At 39.9% G+C, this 23543-nt stretch overlaps 1 protein-coding gene across 1 annotated transcript in view; it reads left to right on the forward strand.

The window, feature by feature from the left end:
* STK39 (serine/threonine kinase 39) overlaps nt 1-23543 on the forward strand; it is a 315215-nt gene that overhangs the window by 180858 nt on the left and 110814 nt on the right. The window contains exons 13-14 of the mRNA XM_039470095.2: nt 1409-1471; nt 3257-3327. Coding sequence (XP_039326029.1) covers nt 1409-1471; nt 3257-3327 — 134 coding nt within the window. The remainder of the gene's footprint in view (nt 1-1408; nt 1472-3256; nt 3328-23543) is intronic.

Consider the following 23543-nt stretch of genomic DNA (forward strand, 5'->3'; position numbering starts at 1 on the left):
TTTGTGCATCAGAGTGGAGGCTGGTCCCTTCATTGTATTCAGGGTTACACCTACACAGTGAAGTTGCAGGATGTGTGGGGGTTTCCAGCCCCCTGCCTAGTTGATTAGCTCTCCATCCTGATGATTGTACAGGGCAGGAGATGGGTCTCCCCAAGGGAAAGAGAAGTTTTCACCTCTAAGTAAATGCCACTAAGGTTTTTCAGATTACAGGAGTTCTTTGACTAAAGGAAGTTAAAATGCTATTTGCAAGTACTGATGTGGCCTTTGGTTGTATCACAAATTTAAGAGTCTGGAATCACCCTGAAAGATTCTTTGCAAGAGATCACTTGGAGTAGGCCCAGATCATCTGGCTGGTTAATGAATACAGACTGTTCTTTTAACATAGTCATTTCCTCCTAACATTTTATTATAAAAATTTTAAATACAGCAACATTAAAACATTTTATAGTGAACCCCCTATACCCATACTCTAGGTATCATCATTACTGTGCTTGTCTATCACATATATCCATCTTTTCATCCTTCGGTCCACCTTAACTTTTTGATGCATTTTAAAGTAAATTGCAGACATTAATACACTTCTCCCTATTACTTCAGTACTACCATAGTTATTTTGGAAGAAGCATGAAAAGTAAGAATGTTACGCTCTTAAACTTTAGAGAGCTCTTGCCACAAAGAATTTTTGATGATTGTAGGTTTAGAAATGGGAGATCCTTTTTGTTCATTTTGATTGCTGTTTCTTTTTGAGTTTCTTTTTGTTTTTCCAGTTTTGCTCCAGGGCAGAGTTCACAAAAGTAGAGCTCGAGGCGAAAATAATGTGGTTGTAACCTTAGGGTTGGGTTTCTGACTTTGAGAGATGAGCATAGCCTATCACTTTAGCACTTCTCTTGGGTCAGTGTCTTTTAAAAATGCAACTATCCTGATGTATTTTTGAAATACCGTGAATAATTGCTCATAGTTACGACTAAAGGGGAAGGTTTTATGAACGCTAACATCCTTTCATTGAGGGTCCATTAACCTTCGATGAAATTGTGCAATAAGAAAAAATTATCCTAGGACGTCTTTCAGTTATCATATTTAAAATATCCAATAATTCATGCCTTTTCACTTTAGCTTAGTGGGGTTCTTTTAAAACACAATGAGGGTTATTTGGGGAACTTGGTAGAGACACAGATTCTCTTCCATCTCTGTGGAATTCTGAGTCATAGGCTGGGAGGAGCCAGGGGTCTTTAACACTTGTTCTAGGTGATTCTAACACAGGTAGTCAAAGAGCCACACTATGGGAAATACTGCTTTATGATCTTTTGAAAACTGTTGTATCTGATAATTCTGACTTAATGTAACCGCACTCACCCTGTCTGTCTCCTTTGGGCTTTCTTGAATGCTGTAATGGTGCCTCTCTTAACAGATTGCAGTGAACGCCAGCACCATCCCCGAACAAATACAGTCCCTCTCTGTGCACGACTCTCAGGTATGTTTCTCTGCCGGTCATTTCGTTTGAGATGATTTGTAGACAGATCTTTTTTAAAAACCCAACATTTTTAAAAGATACACAATTTCAAGGTAGTGTCTCCAAATCAAGGGCTTATAAGGTCTCTTTTTAAATAGGTTGCTATTGACCATGCTTTGTGGGACCTCCAACCTTTAAATGATAGGTTCAAGGTGAGAATTGATGACCACACTGCTCCTGAAGTTGCTGGTACTGTGGAAAAGAAGAAAAGGAAAGAAAATGACACCATTCTGTTATATTCCAGCCACAGAACATTGTGGTTAATTGATACTTTCTTTTTTGTTCCTGGTTGGATTTCTATAACCTGTTTTCCTAATTCTGTTATCATTGAATTTTATGGGCCAATTCATCTCTACAACTTGCCTTGTAAAAATAATAGTCCAGTGACTGTGACACACATTTATAATGCGTATTTATTAACGTTATTGGACAGAAGATGTGTACTGTGAGTCATGGTGGGTGGTGATGAGGGATGCTGAGCAATCCGGGCAAAGACCTAGGGGCATAGAACCAGAGCACAGTCCTGCATTCTGGTTCTGCTGTATAATTAACAGGCAAGACCTTTTGTTCTCAAAGTGGTTGTACTATAAAGCATCACCACCATCAGGATCATAATTTGCTTTCTTTCAAACTCTGCATATTCAATTTAAATTCATTTCTGTTTTACTAGGTCTGTGTTTTACAAAATAGCCATATACTGGAGAGATAATTAGAGTGATTTTGTTGGCGTGAGGAAGTCAGGAAGCCTGTTTGAGGTCAGATAGCTTTTGCTGGGCCCTTATTTTATAGCTGAAGAAGTAAAGGCTTGCAGAGGTGAAGTGGCTCCCCCACAGTCACACCACTGGCTAGAGGCCGAGCCAGGATTCAGTTTAGCTCTTTACGCTGGATCAGACAACTCAGTAAAAGACCTTGAGATAAACTGTAGGGATTGGTTGAGTGATGAAAGGCAAGTTAAGAAAAATAATGGATCCGAGGGCAAAGAGAGTAAAGGAAACAGGAAGAGGGATTAGGATAACTTGTACTGGAGAGCATTTTATGACTCATTTTCATATATATCGTTTTATTCTCCCAGCAACCTTTTAAGGCAGACGTTATTCCCATTTTGTGAATGGGAAAATAGATACAGAGAATGACTTGCTCATGGTTACATTTCAGGTCAGTGGCAGAGCTAAGTCTTGACCTGAAATGCCTTATTTTTTGTACTCCAATAATAAGGTCTACTCATGTCCCGGAATTCCCTGAGAATAGGGAGAGGCTGTATGGTGGAGATGTTCATGGTTAATGATCAATATTCAAGAAAATGGGCTCTAGGTGAGAAAGGCAGGAGAGATAAACAGTGGCTGAATATTTTGGGTTCCACCTTCCTCTGCGTTGCAGGGTTTAAGGTTCCCAGGCTTTGTGATCCCCAGGTTTCAATGGTAACAGTCCATGGTGTGGGTTGTGAGGTGCCACTTTAGGTAGCTGATGCTTCTTTGGACTTACTACAGCTTATGCAAGTTGTTCATGATGCCCATCCTAAGGTTGAGGCTTTTTGTATGAAACATTCATATCCACAATTGTGGTGGGAATTAGGTACCATTACAGCCTTCACACAGGTGTTACGATGCCAAACAAGGCCTGTGTGTATAAGGATCTAGTTTTGAAATTTCCAGAAAGAAACAGCTATATGAATCAAGTGATACTGTGATTTTATTCATTCCTTTCCTGATACTGTTTGTAACACCGTTTGCTGTTTTCTTTTTTAAGGGCCCACCCAATGCTAATGAAGACTACAGAGAAGCTGCTGCTTGTGCCGTGAACCTTGTTTTGAGATTAAGGTAAGTAATACTGTTGTTTATTCTGCACTGTTTTTCCTATAGTACAATTTTTAAATCTCCTTTGATAACTTTTCATAATATTAGCATAAAATAAAATCGTTAGCTTATTTGATTTCCCCAAACCACCAGTGTATGCTGCATTCCCAGGGCTAATTGTGCTCTTCTAATTGCTTGCTAAAGAAGAATAAGAAAGAAAAGCACCATATGAGTGTGTCTGCAGGCTCAGTGTACCTTTCATTAAGTTTTTTTTTCTTGCCTTTTCTTTCTTAGGTTTCTTTTTTTTTTTTTTTTTTTTTTCCAATGTAAGATCACAGTAAGAGATTTTTAATGAGTTTCTTTCACACTTCAGCAGTCGGTCTCTGACAGAAATAAACCATGCTTGTACTACAGGTTGCCTGTTCAGAACATTTTTCAGTGGCAAGTTTGATCAGCCGCTGTGGAGAAATGACAGATATATTTTGAAAGAAATCTCAGTCTTCTAGGAAATGGCTACAAATATGGTGCCTGACAGTATGGTCTTTGTCTGGAGTCGAGTGAATGAAAGCGTTTTCCGTTTTAAGGATTTTTTTTTTTTTTTTTAAACTTAAAGGTTCATCTTTGTGATATTCTTTGCTAAGAATTTGGTATCTCAAGACAAAGGAAAACTGTTTGAACTAATTATAAACAGCTTAGTTTTACCAGTTCCATCAGAATACTGTCACATCTTTAAAGGCGTTTTAAAAGAAGTTTATGCATATGTTCTCACCATTAACAAATAAAGCACGAGGCATTTTCAGAGTTGTAGGTACAAAAAGCAGGCTCATCCTCAAGGTTAGTTTCTACCCCTCTGTGTTACCAGAGTCCATCTGAGTAGATCATCAGCACCATAATCACTCCTCATTTCTGATGGTCATTTATAGTCTCCAGTGCATTTTCACCTACTTATCAGGGGAACCCCACAGTACCCTTAGTGTGATTCAGTTCAGAGTTGATTTCACAGTCAAGAAGTGAAATTATTACAAGGCTGTTTTCCTTATATTTGAGAGAAGCCTTGATTATGATTCACAGTTAGTGAATTTAGCAATCACTAAAGAATGAGATAGCCCATTCCCTTTTCGTTTGACTTTAGAATCAGATACTTCTTTCATTTATATTTTACTTGCTCAGTTATTTATTAATTCAGCCCATATTTATGAGGAGCCCACTCTGCACCAGGAGCTCTGTGCCAGGTTCGTGTTTGTCGTTGAAGTGCAGTGGTAAGCGAGACAACTGAGGTTTTAGTCTAGCCCACTGAGCATGCAGTGTTGGAAGTGACCTTTAGAATTCAACAGTCCAATCACCTACTTTATATATGCAGGAATCTTTTTTTTTTTAGAGTCCCTTCTGGATGTTTACCTAGCTTCTGTGCATACTAAAGCTCACATTTTCTCCATGATTGCCCCTTTAATACTAAAAAAGGCTTAATTGTTTGATGGTTCTTCCTCCTTCTGAAGATTAAACTGACTTTTCTGTTCTGGGCTTCTGTGGGCTGTAATTCTTCCCCTTAGTGGAAGTATTGGGCTGTCCAGATAAAAGTCTCCTGGAAAATGTGTCAAAACACATACTACTGAGCCTTATCTTTAGATATTGTTTTGCCCTGGGCAGTAGAGCAATATAAGACAAATGCATTCCCTTATTTTTTCTGAGACCCATTTGTATATTTGCAAGGCATGTTTTTCTCTTTTCTTAGACAAAATACTATAAGAATCTTGAGCCTTTTTCTTGTACTACAGCTTCTCTATATTGCTCTTGGAATCCTACCTGCTCACCTTTAATTAGTCTGTTTCTGCCTTTGTTGTATTTTCTCTTGTGGGTGTAGGTTGTTTTACTGTTTGTGGCTTAGATAACTAGTCGTACATGATGCTCCAGGAAGAAGGGATCCAATGTTCAAATATGTCAAGAAACAATGCACGGTGTTCATCCATCTGTGCGTGTGCACACATACCCACATGCTCACACAGACACCTTTTTTGGAAATCACAAGGAATATTAATATATCAAATATTTTAAGAAGTTCTACAGGAAAGGAATTTGTTTAACTTTCTTTAAAACCAATTTGACCTCATAACTCTTTTTATGGGGTTATTTTGTGTCCCTTTTGTATGTAGCGCCCATATTTAAATACAGGATTTTAGATGTGCTCTGAGCAGGCTGTAATGCAGCATTAAGATCATCTGATTTTTTTTTTTTTGTAACCCACACTTTATATTTCACCTAAATCAGCCCGAGTTTTCATTGCCTTTTGAAATATCCATGCACATTGGTGATATGTTGAGCATCACTCGGCAGCCAAACAAAACAGCTGATTTTTTTTAAAGGGTTACCACGCCTAATTCTGAACTGCAGCTCTAGATACAACTTATCATTTATCACTAAAAATGAACCTGATGGTTTTGATTTATTTCTTGTCCACTGTATTTCAATCATGATCATCAATGTGTCATATTAGTTCCAGTGTTTGGATATATGTCCATTGCCAATGTGATTAACCTGCCTTTTAATTTTTACCAAAAACATTGATTCAGGTGTTTAGTAGTTTGAGGGAGAAGAGTCTTCTGACATTTGTTAGAAACCACTCACTGTTGGAGTGACTTTCAACAATGAATTAATGTTCTTTGGTACAGTTATTTAACCAGCAACAAATTCAGTGGACTCTACTGTCTTCTAGTGGACATCTAACCAGTTATTCAGAAGGCTTTCATAAAGGTATCTATTATATATGTTTTTGAAATTAACATGTACCACATTAATGGCATTTTCCTGAATCTAACAACATATGAACACTTTCAAATAATGGAAATGTATTATAGTATGACTTATTTTTTGTGAACGCATGTTGACATCTAATTGTTGGTACGTTTGTCTACTTAGGTTGCCTTTAAAAAAATACCGTAGACTGGGCATCTGAAACATTAGAAATTTATTTTCTCACAGTTGTGGAGGCTGAAATCTGGGATCAGGATGTCAGCATGACTGGTTTCTGGTGAGGGCTCTCTTCTTGGCTTGTAGCTATCTCTCTGCTTACTGAGTCTTCACATGGTAGAAAGGAAGTGAGAGCAAGCTCTTTGGTGTCTCTTGGGTCCCACCCTCATGACCTCACCTAAACATAATTATCTCCCAAAGGCCCCATCTCTAAATACCATCACATGGTGGTTTAGGTCTTCAACATATGAATTCTTTTTCAGAGTGGGGCACAATTCAATACATAGCAGTTGGTATATATTTTTTTTTCACTAAGTGTTTACAGACTAGTTATTTAGCCTATTACTTTTCCTATTTGTGAACTCATGACTCTCTCAGAAATTATTGTTGAAGTAGGGTGGAAGGGGGATGTCCTTCTATTTCAGTTTGAGAAACAGCCTTTGAAAGTTCTAAGTTAAATGCTATTACTTTTTTGTGATCACTTTGTTCTAAAGTAAATGAAAATGGTAAATTCATTCATTCTATAAATATTTATTGAGCACTTACTATGTTCATGGCATTGTTCTAGGTGCTGTAATGTACCGGTAGAAAAAAACAAAAGGCAGCCTTCTTACCCTCAAGGAGCTCACATTCTAGAGCCAGGGAGAGGAAAAATTCAAATATTCAAATTGCATGATTGATATACCAAGTTGTCTGAAGGAAAAGAATGATATTCTGTATATCTAAGATATATTTATTTTGCTGTGTGAAAAGCTACCACAAACTTAGCAACTTAAAACAACACCCATTTATTACCTCAGTTTCGGTAGGTTGGAAGTCCAGGCACAGTTGAGTGGGGTAGCCTGTTCAGTGTCAGGCTGAAATTAAGGCATGCTCATCCAGAGCTCATGGTCCTCTCCCAAGCCTTTTTGGGCTGCTGGCAGAATTTAGCCCCTTGCAGTTGTAGATTGAGGCCCTGAGCTCCTACAGGCCATGAATAGTTTACAGCATAACTGCTCCCTTGTTCAGGAGCAGCTGTAGACCATCTCCCCAACTCTACCCTCACCGCCAAGGCCTCAGTATTTCTGTTTAGGTTTTTTACCTGATTAAGCTGGCCTCACCTAAGATAATCTCCCTTTTGATGAACTCATTTGGAACTTTAATTACATCTTCACCTTTGCTGTGTGACATAACTTAATTGCAGAAGTGACATCCCATCATAGTACAGGTCCTGTTCATGCTCAACGGGAGGGGATGATGCAGGGCATGCTCATCAGGGAATCGGTTCATTGGTGTCATCTTAGAATTCTGCCTACCACTGAAGACCTCTCCAAATAAAGTAATATTTCAACAGACAGATCCCTAATGGAAGTGAGGACACAAGCCATGAAGCCAAGCAAACAGCACTTGCAAAGGTTTGAAGCAGGAAGTGTGTTCTAAGCAATGGAAAAAGCAGCCCAGAAACCAGTGCAGGCAGAGCTGAGGTAACAGGCATAGAGAGTTAGCATGGGCCAAATCACATAGGGCTGCGTAGCCTGTGGTGAAGACTTTGGATTTTACTGTTAGAGGGAGGGAAACCAGGGGAGACCTGTGATCAGAAGAGTGATATGATCTGAATAAAATTTTAAACAGAGAGCTGCAATTGATTTATAGAAAACAGACCATGTAGAAAGCATATTAGGTGGCTGTGAGAGTCCCTTGGCAGGCTACTGTCATGACATAGTGAAGATGATGTTACTTGGACCAGAGTGAAGACTAATGGAAGTGGTAAGCCATTACTGGATTCCAGGTTGGGGAGAAAGAACTTGATTATTCAATGGGGGTAACCCCCCCCCATATAGGTACCAAGGAAGGAGAGCTAAGCAGAATCATGGCACAACTAGTGCCTGAAGAATATCTCAGTTTATGGTGTTACTACTCAGTTATTTCCCCTTATATAATTCTCTATATATAATCATATATTAGTTTGTAGAATGAGTGCCTAAAGAATATCTTGCCACTCAGTTATTTCCATATATACACACACACGCACACATACACACACACACACACACACACACACATATATACACACACATATATATGTATATCTTAGTTCATAATCAGAGGAATGCCTAGAGTGGACACAGGACAGAGCATGAATTAAGGAATAATCAGCTTATAGTTGGACGAATGTCTGGAGCAGACACAGTGCAGAGCATGATTTAAGGAAAAAACAGTTATACCAGGACAAGAATCCATGGCCCAGGTGGCAGCATTCAGTATCGTAAAGATACCTGCTGTATGACAGGCTTGGGGCAGGAGCCACTCCTCCTGATAAAGGAGTTATAGGACCTTGCTCCAGTTCTTGTGGAGGGCTGCCCTCAGACCAGCAATCCCTTAAGCATCTGAGGATTCAAAACCTCTCCGGATAATTGCATCTTGGTGACTGTGAACTTTTATCAGCTCTTGTTACTGTACTGCTCAAAAAGCATCTCCCTACAGAACTCACTGGAAGCTGCCAGAAGGTGGCGGTCGACCCTGACAGCTCTGTCACTGCTGTGTGACTTAAGTATCCTCCTATAAATCTTTTTTTTGTTTGTTTTTTTGTTTTTTTAATTGCATTTTAGGTTTCGGGGTACATGTGAAGAATATGCAAGATTGTTGCATAGGTACACACATGGCAGTGTGGTTTGCTGCCTTCCTTCCCCTCATCTGTATCTGTCATTTCTCCCCATGCTATCTCTTCCCACCTCCCCACCCCCCCGTCCCTCCCCCATTTCCCCCCAATCGACCCCAGTGTGTAGTGCTCCCCTCCCTGTGTCCATGTGTTCTCATTGTTCAACACCCGCCTATGAGTGAGAACATGTGGTGTTTGATTTTCTGCTCTTGTGTCAGTTTGCTGGGAATGATGGTTTCCAGGTTCATCCATGTCCCTATAAAGGACACGAACTCATCATTTTTGATGGCTGCGTAATATTCCATGGTGTATATGTACCACATTTTCCCTATCCAGTCTATCATCAATGGGCATTTGGGTTGGTTCCAGGTCTTTGCTATTGTAAACAATGCTGCAATGAACATTCGTGTGCATGTGTCCTTATAGTAGAATGATTTATAATCCTTTGGATATATACCCAGTAATGGGATTGCTGGGTCAAATGGGATTTCTATTTTTAGGTCATTGAGGAATCGCCACACTGTCTTCCACAATGGTTGAATTAATTTACACTCCCACCAACAGTGTAAAAGGGTTCCTATTTCTCCACATCCTCTCCAGCATCTGTTGTTTCCAGATTTTTTAATGATCGCCATTCTAACTGGTGTGAGATGATATCTCAATGTGGTTTTGATTTGCATTTCTCTGATGACCAGTGACGATGAGCATTTTTTCATATGTTTGTTGGCCTCCTGTATGTCTTTTGTAAAGTGTCTGTTCATATCCTTCACCCATTTTTGATTGGGCTTGTTTGTTTTTTTCTTGTAGATCTGTTTTAGTTCTTTGTAAATTCTGGATATCAGCCCCTTGTCAGATGGGTAGACTGCAAAAATTTTTTCCCATTCTGTTGGTTGCCGATTCACTCTACTGACTTTCTTTTGCCGTGCAGAAGCTGTGGAGTTTGATTAGGTCCCATTTGTCTATTTTTCAAAGATGTCTGGGCTAGAGATGTAAATATGGGAACTGTTGGTGCCTATGGCATTTAAAGTTATGAAATGAGTGGACTCATCTGGGAATAAGAGATGGCAGAGAAGAGAAGTGGGCTGGTACTATCACTGGTGTTGTATAGATAAGCATCCACTGATTGGAAAGGAGAGGCTGGTGAGGTAGAGAAGAGAGTGATGTTCCTAAAAACCAAATAGAGGAAGTGTTTGAAGAAAGGAAAAGTGAACACCTGCATCAAATGCTATCAGTAGATCAAGTATATTTGCAAAATGAAGTGCATGCTTGAACTTTACAATAATGTTATCAGTGGAGTGATAGGGACAAAAGCCTGGTCCCATTGTGGTCAAGAGATTGACAAGAGAGAACAGGGGATAACAAGGATAGAAAACTTGTTAGTACAGATAACTCTTGTGAGAAATTCTCAACATAGGATCAAAACTATGGAGTGATAGCTCAATAAGAATATTAGGTAAAGGAAGATTTTTTTAAAAAAAAATCATGTTTACAGGTGAATGGGAATGATCCAATAGAGGAGGAAAAATTGAATGAGGGAGGGGACAGTGCAAGACTGATGTTCACAAGTAGGTGAACAGCGATGATCCCCAGACATCAGTTAGACTGGAGAAAGGAGAGGTCATCTCTTGGATGGTGCAGCCACCATCAGGGGAAGGCAGGCAGGGGAGGCAGGTCGAGGTGCAAAGAGACTATACCTTGCATGCAAGTCTTCTTCTGTTTCTGTTTTCTCAGTAAAACAGGAAGTGTTATTAGCTGAGAGTGAGGAAGGAAAAGAAGGTGATGGAGGTTTTAGAACAGAGGCGAATAATTGTGTAGGAAAGCAAGAGAGTAGATTTTCTGGGAAATGTGAAAGGATTATGGAAGGATTAACAGGCTGGAACGGGGATCACTGGAGATTAATAATGACCTGGCATGTAAGAGTGTGTGTGTGTGTGTGTGTGTGTGTGTGTGTGTGTGCGCGCGCGCACGCGCGTGCGCGCGCACACGTGCATGCATGCATACACATGATGATAATTAAGGAAACACAACATGTAAAAACATTCATAGAGAACCAGGCACGGTGGCTCATGCCTCTAATCCTGGCATTTTGTGAGGCCAAGGCGGGCAGATCACTTGAGGCCAGGAGTTCGAGATCAGCCTGGCTAATATGGTGAAACCTTGTCTCTACTAAAAATACAAGCATTAGCTGGCATGGTGATGCATGCCTGTAATCCTAGCTACTCGGGAGGCTGAGGCATGAGAATCACTTGAACCTGGGAGGTGGAGGTTGCAGTGAGCGGAAATTATGCCACTTCACTCTAGCCTGGGCGACAGAGCGAGACTCCGTCTCAAAAACATAAATAAATGAATAAAAACGAAACATTCATAGAGGATTCTGTGAGCATAGCAATGGAATACGAGTAATAGAATTGCTGTCAAACTGATCTCTTGTGTGTAGGGTGATAGTCCCCTGCCCCCTTCTCTCACCCCAGCACTCCTCAAAGGTCTGACTTCCTTCTTTTATAGCCTTTAAAGTTACAAGCTCTCTGAGTATCAAAACCCCACTATTCAGTGTTGTTCCCTGCCACACAATTTCTTTATACCCATTCCCCATTTGAAATCTACCTAGGATCATTTGCACCACCTCTCTGCCTGAACAAGCTATTTCCTAAACCATCCTATGTGATAGGGAGCAGGAAGACTGCTTTTGGCTGATGTTTTTGAGATTTTAAAAAATCCATACCCTCTTTTGCACCTTCATCATTTGTTTCCATCTCCATTCAAGACTCTGATACATGTGTATGCATTTGTACATATACATATCTACAGGTACACACATATGTGCCTGCATATGTACACATACACATATATTTGTATATGCCCTCACTCTGTGAATCACTGCTCAATGCGATGCATGACTGTCGGTTATTGCATTTCTTATTCCCTGAGCCTATCTTTATATTTATGTGTATTATGCTCCACAGGCTGGTGGGAAGGAGACTTTAGTTCAGGCCAACTCTTCATCAGTCCTTAACTAATGCTATGTGGGTGGCTGCCCCCTCTACCTCTTGGAAAGGTCACTGTGACTTTCTTTTTGACATAGCATTTTACAGCCCTACCTGCTGGGAATATGGCTTCCTTCCTCAGTACACACCCCCACTCCTTCCCCCAGAAGCACACCTTCATTCTGTTAAGTAGGAAACTGGGAAATATTTCCCTTTTCAAAATGTCACACTCTGCAAGAAATGACAAATACATTGTGGCTACAGGTAGTGTATTTCTCCACTATTTATTTATTCCTGGAGATCATAGGCAAAAATCTGAGGAGGCAAAAGGGTAGTTTCTTTGAAAAAAAATATACTATTGCTTTAATTTGCTGTTACATGCAATATTGGAGAATAGCATTAGACCTTAAGGCTCAGTGTTAAGTCCTGGAGATCGTTAAAATGCAGATTTGCCTTCTTCTTTTATGTGTTTTGCAAATATTCTCTTGTCCATTGTATGTATCATAATGTCATCTACGATATAAAAAGAGTGAGTTATCAGAAAGCCAGTACAAGATAAGGAAATCCTCCTAAATACTAATCTCAGGAGAAAAATACCAAGTGGGCCACCTTGTAATTTATATACTGTCAGGAGATGGTAATACAGTTTCTGGTTTGAGTCAAACATTGTACAAATATTTTTCCATTAGTATATTCTTTCAACAAATAAAATAGTCATGCATTTAGCACAAAACATGTTTATTAGAATTAGGCTCAGTGACTTGGAAAATGATAAATCTCTCAGTTAAATTATTAATTCCTTTGTTTTAGATGTTGTTCATACTTGGACAGCTCAGCCCTATGGATGGCATTTACAGTTTTGCTGAAGGCAGTCCTGCCAATTTTCCTACATAGTTATGCTGGCATGGTGTGTCCCATCAACTTGCTCATCATGAATTTACCTTGTTATTATGTAGCAGTATCATTAGACCTTGAGGGACCAGTTAAAGACCCCAGATCAGCACAGCGGCTTCCTGCTGGTAGGGAAAAGTGATCTCTAGTGTGGGATATTTATTTTAACAGAAATCCTTCAGCATGACAGTTGTTGCCTAATTCAATTTATTATTTTAGTTTTGTTATTAAAAGATACACTTGTCTGTTCATAAAGAACAGACTTAGTCAATTATGATTTCATAAAGAAAGCTGAATCTATTAGAAACAAAGTTGACCACCGTTTTAGCATGAGTATGCCAGAATTCTAATTCCATCATTATTCAGAAGGAATTAGAATTCTTAAACTGTTCTCCAGCCTGTAAAATAGGGTTAATTGCATAATTCTTACCAGTCAAGTGGCTGGGAGGCTTGATTAATTTTTTCCCTGAAAGGTTAAATAGTGTGGGCATAGTGTTCAGTTACGCAATGCTTTTTTAGTACATGTTCTTTTTCACCCCGCAGCAAACTACTTATTTACTGCTTTCTTTGTGCAAGGCTTTGTTGAAAATTCAAAGATGAATAAAGCAAGATTTCTGCACTCACAGAGCTTACCATGTAGGCGGAGACATCAGATCCTGCACAAGTGACCATAATATAAGGTAGAGGGTGATAAATGCAGTAAGAAGAGAGATAAAAGTAAGAGCTATTGGGAGTTGGAGGAAGGTGAAAGCCCTTTTGTTTAGATGTTATCTTTGATGTGCTTCTTCCCATAGTAACCAGTGTTTTTTGTTGTTGCTGTTTTTTTTTTTTTTTTTTTCAAACCAAATTTTGAGAAGAGTAATAGAATGAATCCAGGGGCAGTGTCAGGCTTTAGTCTTTGGTAAGGGTTTACCCGTTTTAACTTATTTCTGAAAAGACCACATTTGTTTTTTGGTAGAGTGGTATATGTAGGTAGCATATTAATAGAAATACAGTGCTTTCATCCAGAAAAACATCTGGCATTTTACTTCATTTTGTGACCATTCTCCTTTGGTTATTTTCTTTTCTTTGAGAATTGGAGTCATTGATGCACATCTTGGCTTTGTTAGTGAGTGGTATCCTTCAAAAAGATGAAATGCCTACTATATGCCAGACACTATGATAAGCACGTTATTTGCTTTGTCTTGTTTAATCATCATAAAACCGCTGGGCGCGGTGGCTCACGCCTGAATCCCAGCACTTTGGGAGGCCAAGGCAGGTGGATCACAAGGTCAAGAGATTGAGACCATCCCGGTCAACAAGGTGAAACCCCGTCTCTACTAAAAATACAAAAAATTAGCTGGGCATGGTGGCGCACGCCTGTAATCCCAGCTACTCAGGAGGCTGAGGCAGGAGAATTGCCTGAACCCAGGAGGCGGAGGTTGCGGTGAGCCAAGATCGCGCCATTGCACTCCAGCCTGGGTAACAAGAGCAAAACTCCGTCTCAAAAAAAAAAGAAAACCACCATGGCATCCATCCTGTTGTTGCTGGCATTTCACAGGTAGGAGATTAAGATTTAAAGTAACGAAGTAATTTATTTAACACTATAAAGCTCATAAGAAGCAGAGATGGGTCTTGAACCTAGGTCAGTTTAACATGTTGTTCCTTGTTCTTCCCTGACCTTGTGACCTTGCTCTATTCAGTCCCATTTTGAATACAGTAAGAAACTTCTGTACTTTGGGGATTGTTACATTTACCTATCTTCTCATTAATGTTTCACACAAATATTCTTTTAACAATGTTTCCCAACAAGCTCTGTTGGGAAGGAGCTGTTATGACAGGAATATCGGAAAATATTTTTCTTGGAGGAGATGCTAAAGATGCTGCTGCAAATAGCAACTGGCATTTACTGTGTTTTAATAATTTTTCAAGCACTGCCACATCACTTGCTTGATTTAGTTTTTCCTTTGGTCCTACATTTGCTGCTGACAGATGAAACAGAAAGATCAGAGTTGTTAAGTGGCTTTCCTGCGGTCACAGCTGTAATTCTCCAGCTGGTTGGCATATGGGTCTTCTGACACTAATTCAGTGTTATTGATGATATGGTATAGGGAGATAGTATACATATAGTGATAGAAGGTCGTGTAAGGTGTTGCCTTTGGCATATACAGAATCATTCTGCTGGTAAACATGCTAAAGGAAAGAAGGTTTGTATTAAGAAAAATTTGGTGCAAGAGAAGCAGAATAGAAGAATGAAAAACCATTCATTCTGAGATAATACTGTTTTTTTTTTTCTTGACAGTCGAACAAGAGGACATTGTGAGTACAAATACTTTAAGCAATAGAGGATATATAGAATTCTTTAAAGATATTTATTCGTTATTTTCAAGCCATAAATGATCACCTTAGAAATTGAGAAAGGGAAAATAAACAAATAACATCATCTGTAAGCTCACCACCCAGAAATAATTATTGGCCTCTTGATAAATATTCTTCCAGACTTTTTTTCTGCATACATGTTAATGTAGATTTTAAATTTTTAAAATGTTATTATATGAACTTTTATTATAAAACAACACACATTGTTTTCTAAGCTGCTTTGTTTATCTTGGTAGTATGTCCTGGATACCTTTCCATATTGGTGAATACAAATCTATAGGATCCTTTTTCATGGCTTCCTGATATTTTGATTGAATGCACCAAAACCTGTATTACTGAAAAAGTATTATTTGATGTTGAGGGAGTTCCCAGTTTTTCAGTATTGTAGCATATAAAAGATTAAATGTACAAGAATGATGTTTGAAAAGTGCCCGGTAGGAAAATCTCTTTTAGCCTTGATTTTTGACCTTAGTGAAATGCTCTTAGATGTTGAGAAGCCTGAAGATACAGAACTGAGTAAGCCCAGTATCAAAGCACATGGGGATTACTTAGGAGCTGATTCTGGCTCTTGGGTCAGCAGAGGTTGTCATCATCTGTGTAGTGGCAGACGGCTTCCTCGCTCTATGTTGGTGCTGAGTTCTTACAGCAGGGTTTTAACGAGGTCCCTGTACTGAAAGTCTACAAAACTGAATGACTTCTAAATGTAAGAGGGTTCCATTTTGAAGCTGTTCTTTTGGAGACTTCCTTCGAAAGCTTATTCTTTAAAAAATCCTCCCTTAGCCACTTGCTGTGAGCACCTAGGGGTTAGAGGAAATAGCCTGTGTTGGATACAACAGCTGGAGGAGTTGAGAGATCACCTTTATGCTCCGTGAGCCTTATACAATGGCTAGCATGTTACAGACCCTGAATAAGTATGTACCGCGCAGGTGCCAACTGAATGATTTTTAATGAAAGGTGTATTTTACAAACAATGATATCAAGATGCTTCAAGATGTTCCTTGCAGCTTTTATTTTTGACATTATAGTGGATATATGTACAGAAAATACTCCTTTGCTAGATTTCTTTCCTATTGTTTTTTCTTTTTCTTTTCTGAAACCGAACCTTACTCTTGTCACCTAGGCTAGAGTGCAGTGGTGTGATCTTGGCTCACTGCAACTTCTACCTCCCGAGTTCAAGCCATTCTCGTGCCTCAGCCCCGCAAGTAGCTGGGACTGCAGACAGCACCACCATGCCCAGCTTATTTTTGTACTTTTAATAGAGATGGAGTTTCACCATGTTGGTCAGGCTGGTCTTGATCTCCTGACCTCAACTGATCCATCCACCTTGACCTCCCAAAGTGTTGAGATGACAGGTGTGAGCCACTGCACCTAGCCTGCTAGGTTTTATCTACAAAAATTCCAAGGCAAATTAATCCTTTTGACATAATCTCCTACATTTTGTTCTTTTAAATACTTCTCTGTTGAGACAAAAATGGACTTTTTAAGGTACCTATTTAAAAGATATTTTTTCCACATGCTTATCTATCTAAAGACATGAAAAGATTCATGAGAAAGAAGCAAAAGTTCATAGAAGGTGTGAAGAGTCCTGGAAATCTGAGCAAACAATCAGTCCAGCAGGCAAGAACTGCGAGGGCAGGTTCTGTGTCAGAGAATAAAAGAAGGGATGCTAAACAAGGGCCTTGCCCAAGCATTCCCTGCCCTCCATTTAGACCCTATTGGCTTGTCAGAGTATCTATTGGCAGTTCCTACCTCTAGGTCTCAGGACAAACTCTCACTGTTCACGTGTTAAAGTGTGGATGTGCTGTGTTTCTTCCCACAGAGCCTTCTTTGGTAGAAGGTTTCCTAGTTTAAAAAAAAAAAAAAGTCTTCCTCATTCTTTGTTCACTAAAAGAATAGTGAAGCCAAACACCTGTAGGCAGCTAAATGATGGAAGCTGGCGTGCCTCTGTAGAGCTTACCCATGGCTATCTCTCTGAGGCAGGGCATTTTCAGAGGAGCTTTCATCTCAGAGAAGTGGGGTGAATTGTGCCGTGTCATATGACCAGCGTCAGTGCCAGGAATCAAACGCCAATATCAACCTTAAGAGTAGAGTGGAGGGGAGGCGGATTCAAGATGGCTGAATAGGAACAGCTCTGGAGGACAGTTCCCAGCAAGAACAATGCAGAGGATGAGTGAATACCGCATTTCCAAACGAGTTATTATTGCCCACAGAGCAGGAGATTCCTGGGCCGAAAAGCGCCATGAGTTTTCAGTATGGCTGTTTCAGCTGGCACAGTGGGTCTCCACACAAAAACTCACACAAATCTGGGCGGCCATTTCAACTGGTGCCTGGAACACCTGGGAGACAGAGCTGCCCATTCAACTGAAAAAAAGGGGGCTGAAACAGGGACCCAGGTGATGTGGCTCTGTGGGTCCTACCCCAAAAGACCAGTAATCTGAAATGCTCTTGTTTCGCAGCAAGCGCAGCTGGACTCGGGACTGTCCAGCTCTGTTGGGGGAAGGGCATACACCATTACCTAGGCAGTCCACCACTACCGAGGCAATCTGCCATTGCAGAGGCAGTCTACCATTACTGAGACAGACTGCCATCACTGAGGCAGTTCTAACTATAACTCTATAAACAAAACCACAAGGAAGTTCACACGGAAGCTGGGCAGAGCCCACAGCAGATCAGCAATGCCACTGCTGGCAGAGTGTGAGTAGGCTACCTCCCTGCCGGGCAGGGCAGCTCTGAAAAAAGGTGGCAGCACATCAGGAACTTATAAATAAAACCTCACCTTCCCAGGACAGAGCACCTGGGAAAAAAGGCTGTTAGGAGTTCCGCTGCAGCAGACTTAAATGTACCTGCCCAGCAGTTCTGAACAGAACAACGGAGTTCACAGCTCAGCACTTGAGCTCCTGTAAGGGACAGACTGACTCCTCAAGCAGCTGCCTGACCCCCATATATCTAAAGAGTCACCTCATAAAGGAGAGCTCAGGCTGACATCTGGTGGGTATCCTTCTGGGACAAAGATAAAAGAAGAAGAAACTGGCAGCAACCCTTACTGTTCTGCAGCCGCCACAAATGACTCCCAGGCAAGCAAGGTCTGGAGTGGACCTCCAGCAGTCCTATAATAGAGGGGCCTGACTGTTAGAAAGAAATAACTTCATCATCAACAAACTGGACGTCCACTCAGAGACCCCATCCAAAAGTCAAGAACTCTAACAACCACAGGCAGAGAAATCCACAAAGATGGGAAGCAACCAGTGCAAAAAGGATGAAAACACCAAACACCAGAATGCCTCCCCTCCTCTAAGGGATCACAACTCATCACCAGGAAAGGAACAAAACTGGATGGAGAATGAGTCTGATGAACTGACTGAAACAGGCTTCAGAAGGTGGGTAATAACAAACTTCTCTGAGCTGAAAGAACATGTTCTAACCCAGTGCAAAGAAACTAAGAACTTTGAAAAAAGGTTTGCTGAAATGCTAATGAGAATAAACAGCTTAGAGAGGAATATAAATGATTTAATGGAGCTGAAAAACATGGGAACTTTGCAAAGCATACACAAGTTTCAATAGCCAAATCAACCAAGCAGAGGAAAGGATACCAGAGATTGAAGATCAACTCAATGAAATAAAATGAGAAGGCAAGACTAAACAGAATGCAAAGAAATGAACAAAGCCACCAAAAAATATGGGATTATGTGAAAAGACCTAATCTACGTTTGATAGGTGCACCTGAATGTGACAGGGAGAATGAATCCAACCTGGAAAACATTTTCAGGATATTATCCAGGAAAACTTCCCCAACCTAGCAAGGAAGGCCAATATTTAAGTCCAGGAAATACAGAAAACACCACAAAGATATTCCTCAGGAAGAGCAACCCAAAGGCACGTAAACGTGAGATTCACCAGGGATGAAATGAAGGAAAAAATGCTAAGTGCAGCCAGAGTGAAAGGTCGGATTACCCACAAAGGGAAGCCCATCAGACTCACAGCAGATCTCTCCACAGAAACTCTACAAGCCAGAAGAGAGTGGGAGACAATATTCAACATCCTTAAAGAAAAGAACTTTCATCCCAGCCAAACTAAGCTTTATAAGTGAAGGAGAAATAAAATCCTTTATGGACAAGCAATTGCTGAGAGATTTCTTCACTACCAGGCCTGCCTTACCAGAGCTCCAGAAAGAAGCACTAAACAAGGAAAGGAACAACCAGTACCAGCCACTCCAAAAACGTACCAAATGGTAAAAAGCATCAACACAGTGGAGAAACTTTGTCAACTAATGGTCAAAACAACCAGTTAGCATCAAAATGGCAGGATCAAATTCACATATAACAATATTAACCTTAAATGTAAATGGGCTAAAAGCCCCAGTCAAAAGACACAGGCTGGTAAATTGGATAAAAAATAAAAAACCATCAGTGTGCTATATCCAGGAAATCCATCTCACTTGCAGGGACACACATAGGATCAAAATAAAGGGATGGAGGAAGATTTACCAAGCAAATGGAGAGCAAAAAAAAAAAAAAAAAAAAAAAAAAAAGGAGTTGCAATCCTAGTCTCTGATAAAATGGACTTTAAACCAACAAAGATCAAAAGAGACAAAGAAGGGCATTACGTAATGGGAAAAGGATCAATGCAACAAAAAGAGCTAATGATCCTAAATATATAGGAGAACCCAGATACATAAAGCAAGTTCTTAATGAACTAAAAAGAGACCCAGACTCTCACACAATAATAGTGGAAGACTTTAACAACTCCACTCCACTGTCAGTATTAGACCAATGAGACAAAAAATTAACAAGCCTATCCAGGACTTGAACTCGATCTGGACCAAGCAAACCTAATAGATATATACAGAACCCTCCACACCAAATCCACAGAATTTACATTCTTCTCAGCACGACGTCGCACCTACTCTGAAATTGACCACATAATTGGAAGTAAATCACTCCTTAGCAAATGCAAAGGAACAGAAATCATAACAGTCTCTCAGACAATAGTGCAATCAAATTACAATTCAGGATTCAGAAACTAACTCAGAACTACACAACTTCATGGAAACAGAACAACTGGCTCTTGAATGTTAACTGGATAAACAATGAAATGAAGGCAGAAATAAAGATGTTCTTCAAAACCAGTGAGAACGAAGACACAATGTACCAGAATCTTTGAGACACATTTAAAGCAATGTCTAGAAGAAAATTTATAGCAATAAATGCCCACCAGAGAAGCAAGAAAAGATCTAAAATCAACACCCCATCATCAAAATGGAAAGAGCTAGAGGAGCAAGATCAAGAAAACTCAAAACTCAGTAGAAGACAAGAAATAACTAAGATCAGAGCAGAACTGAAGGAGATAGAGACACAAAAAAACCCTTCAAAAATCAATAAATGGAGGAGCTGTTTTGTTGAAAAGATCAACAAAATAGATCACTAGCCAGATTAATAAAAAAGAAAAGAGAAGAATCAAATAGATACAATAAAAAAATGATAAAGGGGATATCACCACCAATTCCACAGAAATACAAACTACCATCAGAGATTACTACAAACAACTCTATGCACACAGACAAGTAAACCTGGAAGAAATGGAGAAATTCCTGGACACTTACACCCTCCCAAGCCTAAACCAGGAAGAAGTTGAAACTCTGACTAGACCAATAATAAGGGCAGAAGGTGAGGCAGCAATTAATAGTCTACCAATCAAAAAAAGCCCAGGTTCACATGGGTTCACAGCTGAATTCTACCAGACATAAAAGAGGAGTTGGTACCACTCCTTCTGAAACTATTCCAAACAATCCAAAAAGAGGGAATCCTTCCCAAATCATTTTATTAGACCCACATCATCCTGATACCAAAACCTAGCAGAGATGCAACAAAAAAGAAAACTTCAGGCCAATATCCATGATGAACATAGATGCAAAAATCTTCAGTAAAATAACTGGCAAACTGACTGCAACAGCACATCAAAAAGCTTATCCATCACGATCAAGTAGGCTTCATCTGGGGGACGCAAGGCTGGTTCAACACACGGAAGTCTATAAAGGTAATCCACCACATAAACAGAACTAAAGACAAAAACCAGATGATTATTTCAATAGATGCAGAGAAGGCCATCGACAAAATTCAACAGCCCTTTATGCTAAGAACCCCCCATAAACTAGGTATTGACAGAACGTATCTCAAATTAATAAAAGCTATTTACAACAAACCCACAGCCAATATCATACTGAATGTGCAAAAACTGGAAGCATTCCCTTTGAAATCTGGCACTAGACAAGGATGCCCTCTCTTACCATTCCTATTCAATATAGTACTAGAAGTTCTAGCCAGAGCAATCAGGCAAGAAAAAGAAATAAAGGGTATTCAGTTAGGAAAGGAGGAAGTCATATTGTCTCTATTTGCAGACAACATGATTGTATATTTAGAAGACCACATCTTCTCAGCCCACAACCTCCTTAAACTGATAAGCAACTTCAGCAAAGTCTCAGGATAGAAAATAAATGTGCAGAAATTGCAAGCATTTCTATACACCAATAACAGATGTAAAGAGACCCAAATCAAGAATGAACTGCTGTTCACAATTGCTATGAAGAGAATAAAATGCCTAGAATACAACTAACAAAGGATGTAAAGGACCTCTTCAACGAGAACTACAAGCCACTGCTCAAGGAAATAAGAGAGGACACAAACATATGGAGAAACATTCCATGCTGATGGTTAGGAAGAATCAGTATCGTGAAAATGGCCATACTGCCCAAAGTAATTTATAGATTCAGCACTATCCCCATCAAGCTATCAATGACCTCCTTCATAACATTGGAAAAATCCACCTTAAACTTCATATGGAACCAAAAGAGAGCCCACATAGCCAAGACAATTCTAAGCAAAAAGAACAAAGCTGGAGGCATCACACTATCTGACTTCAAACTATACTGCAAGGCTACAGTAATCAAAACAGCATGATACTGGTACCAAAACAGAGATGTAGACCAATGGAACAGAACAGAGGCCTCAGAGGCAATGCCACACATCTACAACCATCAGCTCTTTGACAAACCTGACAAAAGCAAGCAATGGGGAAAGGATTCCCTTTTTAATAAATGGTGTTGGGAAAACTGGCTAGCAGTATGCAGAAAGCAGAAACTGGACCCCTTCCTGACATGTTACACTAAAATTAACTCCAGATGGATTAAAGACTTAAACATAAGACCGAAGACCATAAAATACCTAGAAGAAACCCTAGGCAAAGCCATTCAGGACATAGACATAGGCAAGGACTTAATGACTAAAACACCAAAAGCATTGGCAACAAAAGCCAAAATAGACCAATGGGATCTAATTAAACTCTAGCACTTCTGCACAGCAAAAGAAACAATCATTAGAGTGAACTGGCAACAAACAGAGTGGGAAGAAATTTTTGAAATCTACCCATCTGAAAAAGGGCTAATATCCAGAATCTACAAAGAACTAAAACAGATTTACAAGAAAAAAAACAAACCCATTCAAAAGTGGGCAAAGGATATGAACACTTTTCAAAAGAAGATATATATGAGGCTAACAAACGTATGAAAAAATGCTCATCATCACTGACTATTACGGAAATGCAAATCAAAACCACATTGAGACACCACCTCCCGTCAGTTAGAATGGTGATCATTAAATTATCTGGAGACGTAGATGCTGGAGAGGATGTGGAGAAATAGGAACACTTTTACATTGTTGGTGGGAGTGTAAATTAGTTCAACCATTGTGGAAGATAGTGTGGTGCTTCCTTCAGGACCTAGAAATAGAAATTCCATTTGACCCAGCAATCCCATTACTGAGTATATATCCAAAGGATTATAAATCATTCTATCATAAAGACAAATGCACACATATGTTCATTGCGGCACTGTTTACAATCGCAAAGACTTGGAACCAACCCAAATGCCCATCAGTGATAGACTGGACAAGGAAAATGTGGCACATATATACATCATGGAATACTATGACTATGCAGCCATAAAAAACAATGAGTTTGTGTCCTTTGTAGGGACACGGATGAATCTGGAAACCATCATTCTCAGCAAACTGACACAAGAACAGAAAATCAAACACTGCGTGTTCTCATTCAGGTGGGTGTTTAACAATTAGAACTCATGGACACAGGGAGGAGAGCATCACATATTGGGGTCTGTTGCAGGGAATAGGGGATGCACAGCATGGGCGTAATGTGGTTGGGGAGGGATAATGGGGAGAAATCCCATATATAGGTGACAGGGGATGGAGGCAGCAAACCACATTGCCATGTATGTACCTGTGCAACAGTCCTGCATGTTTTGCACATGTACCCCAGAATCTAAAGTGCAATTAAAAAAAAAAAAAAGGTAGAGTGGAGGGAGTCGGGCACTGTGGCACACGCCGGTAATTGGAGCA

Source organism: Saimiri boliviensis, chromosome 5 (genome assembly GCF_048565385.1).
Source record: "Saimiri boliviensis isolate mSaiBol1 chromosome 5, mSaiBol1.pri, whole genome shotgun sequence".
Lineage (NCBI taxonomy): Eukaryota > Metazoa > Chordata > Mammalia > Primates > Cebidae > Saimiri > Saimiri boliviensis.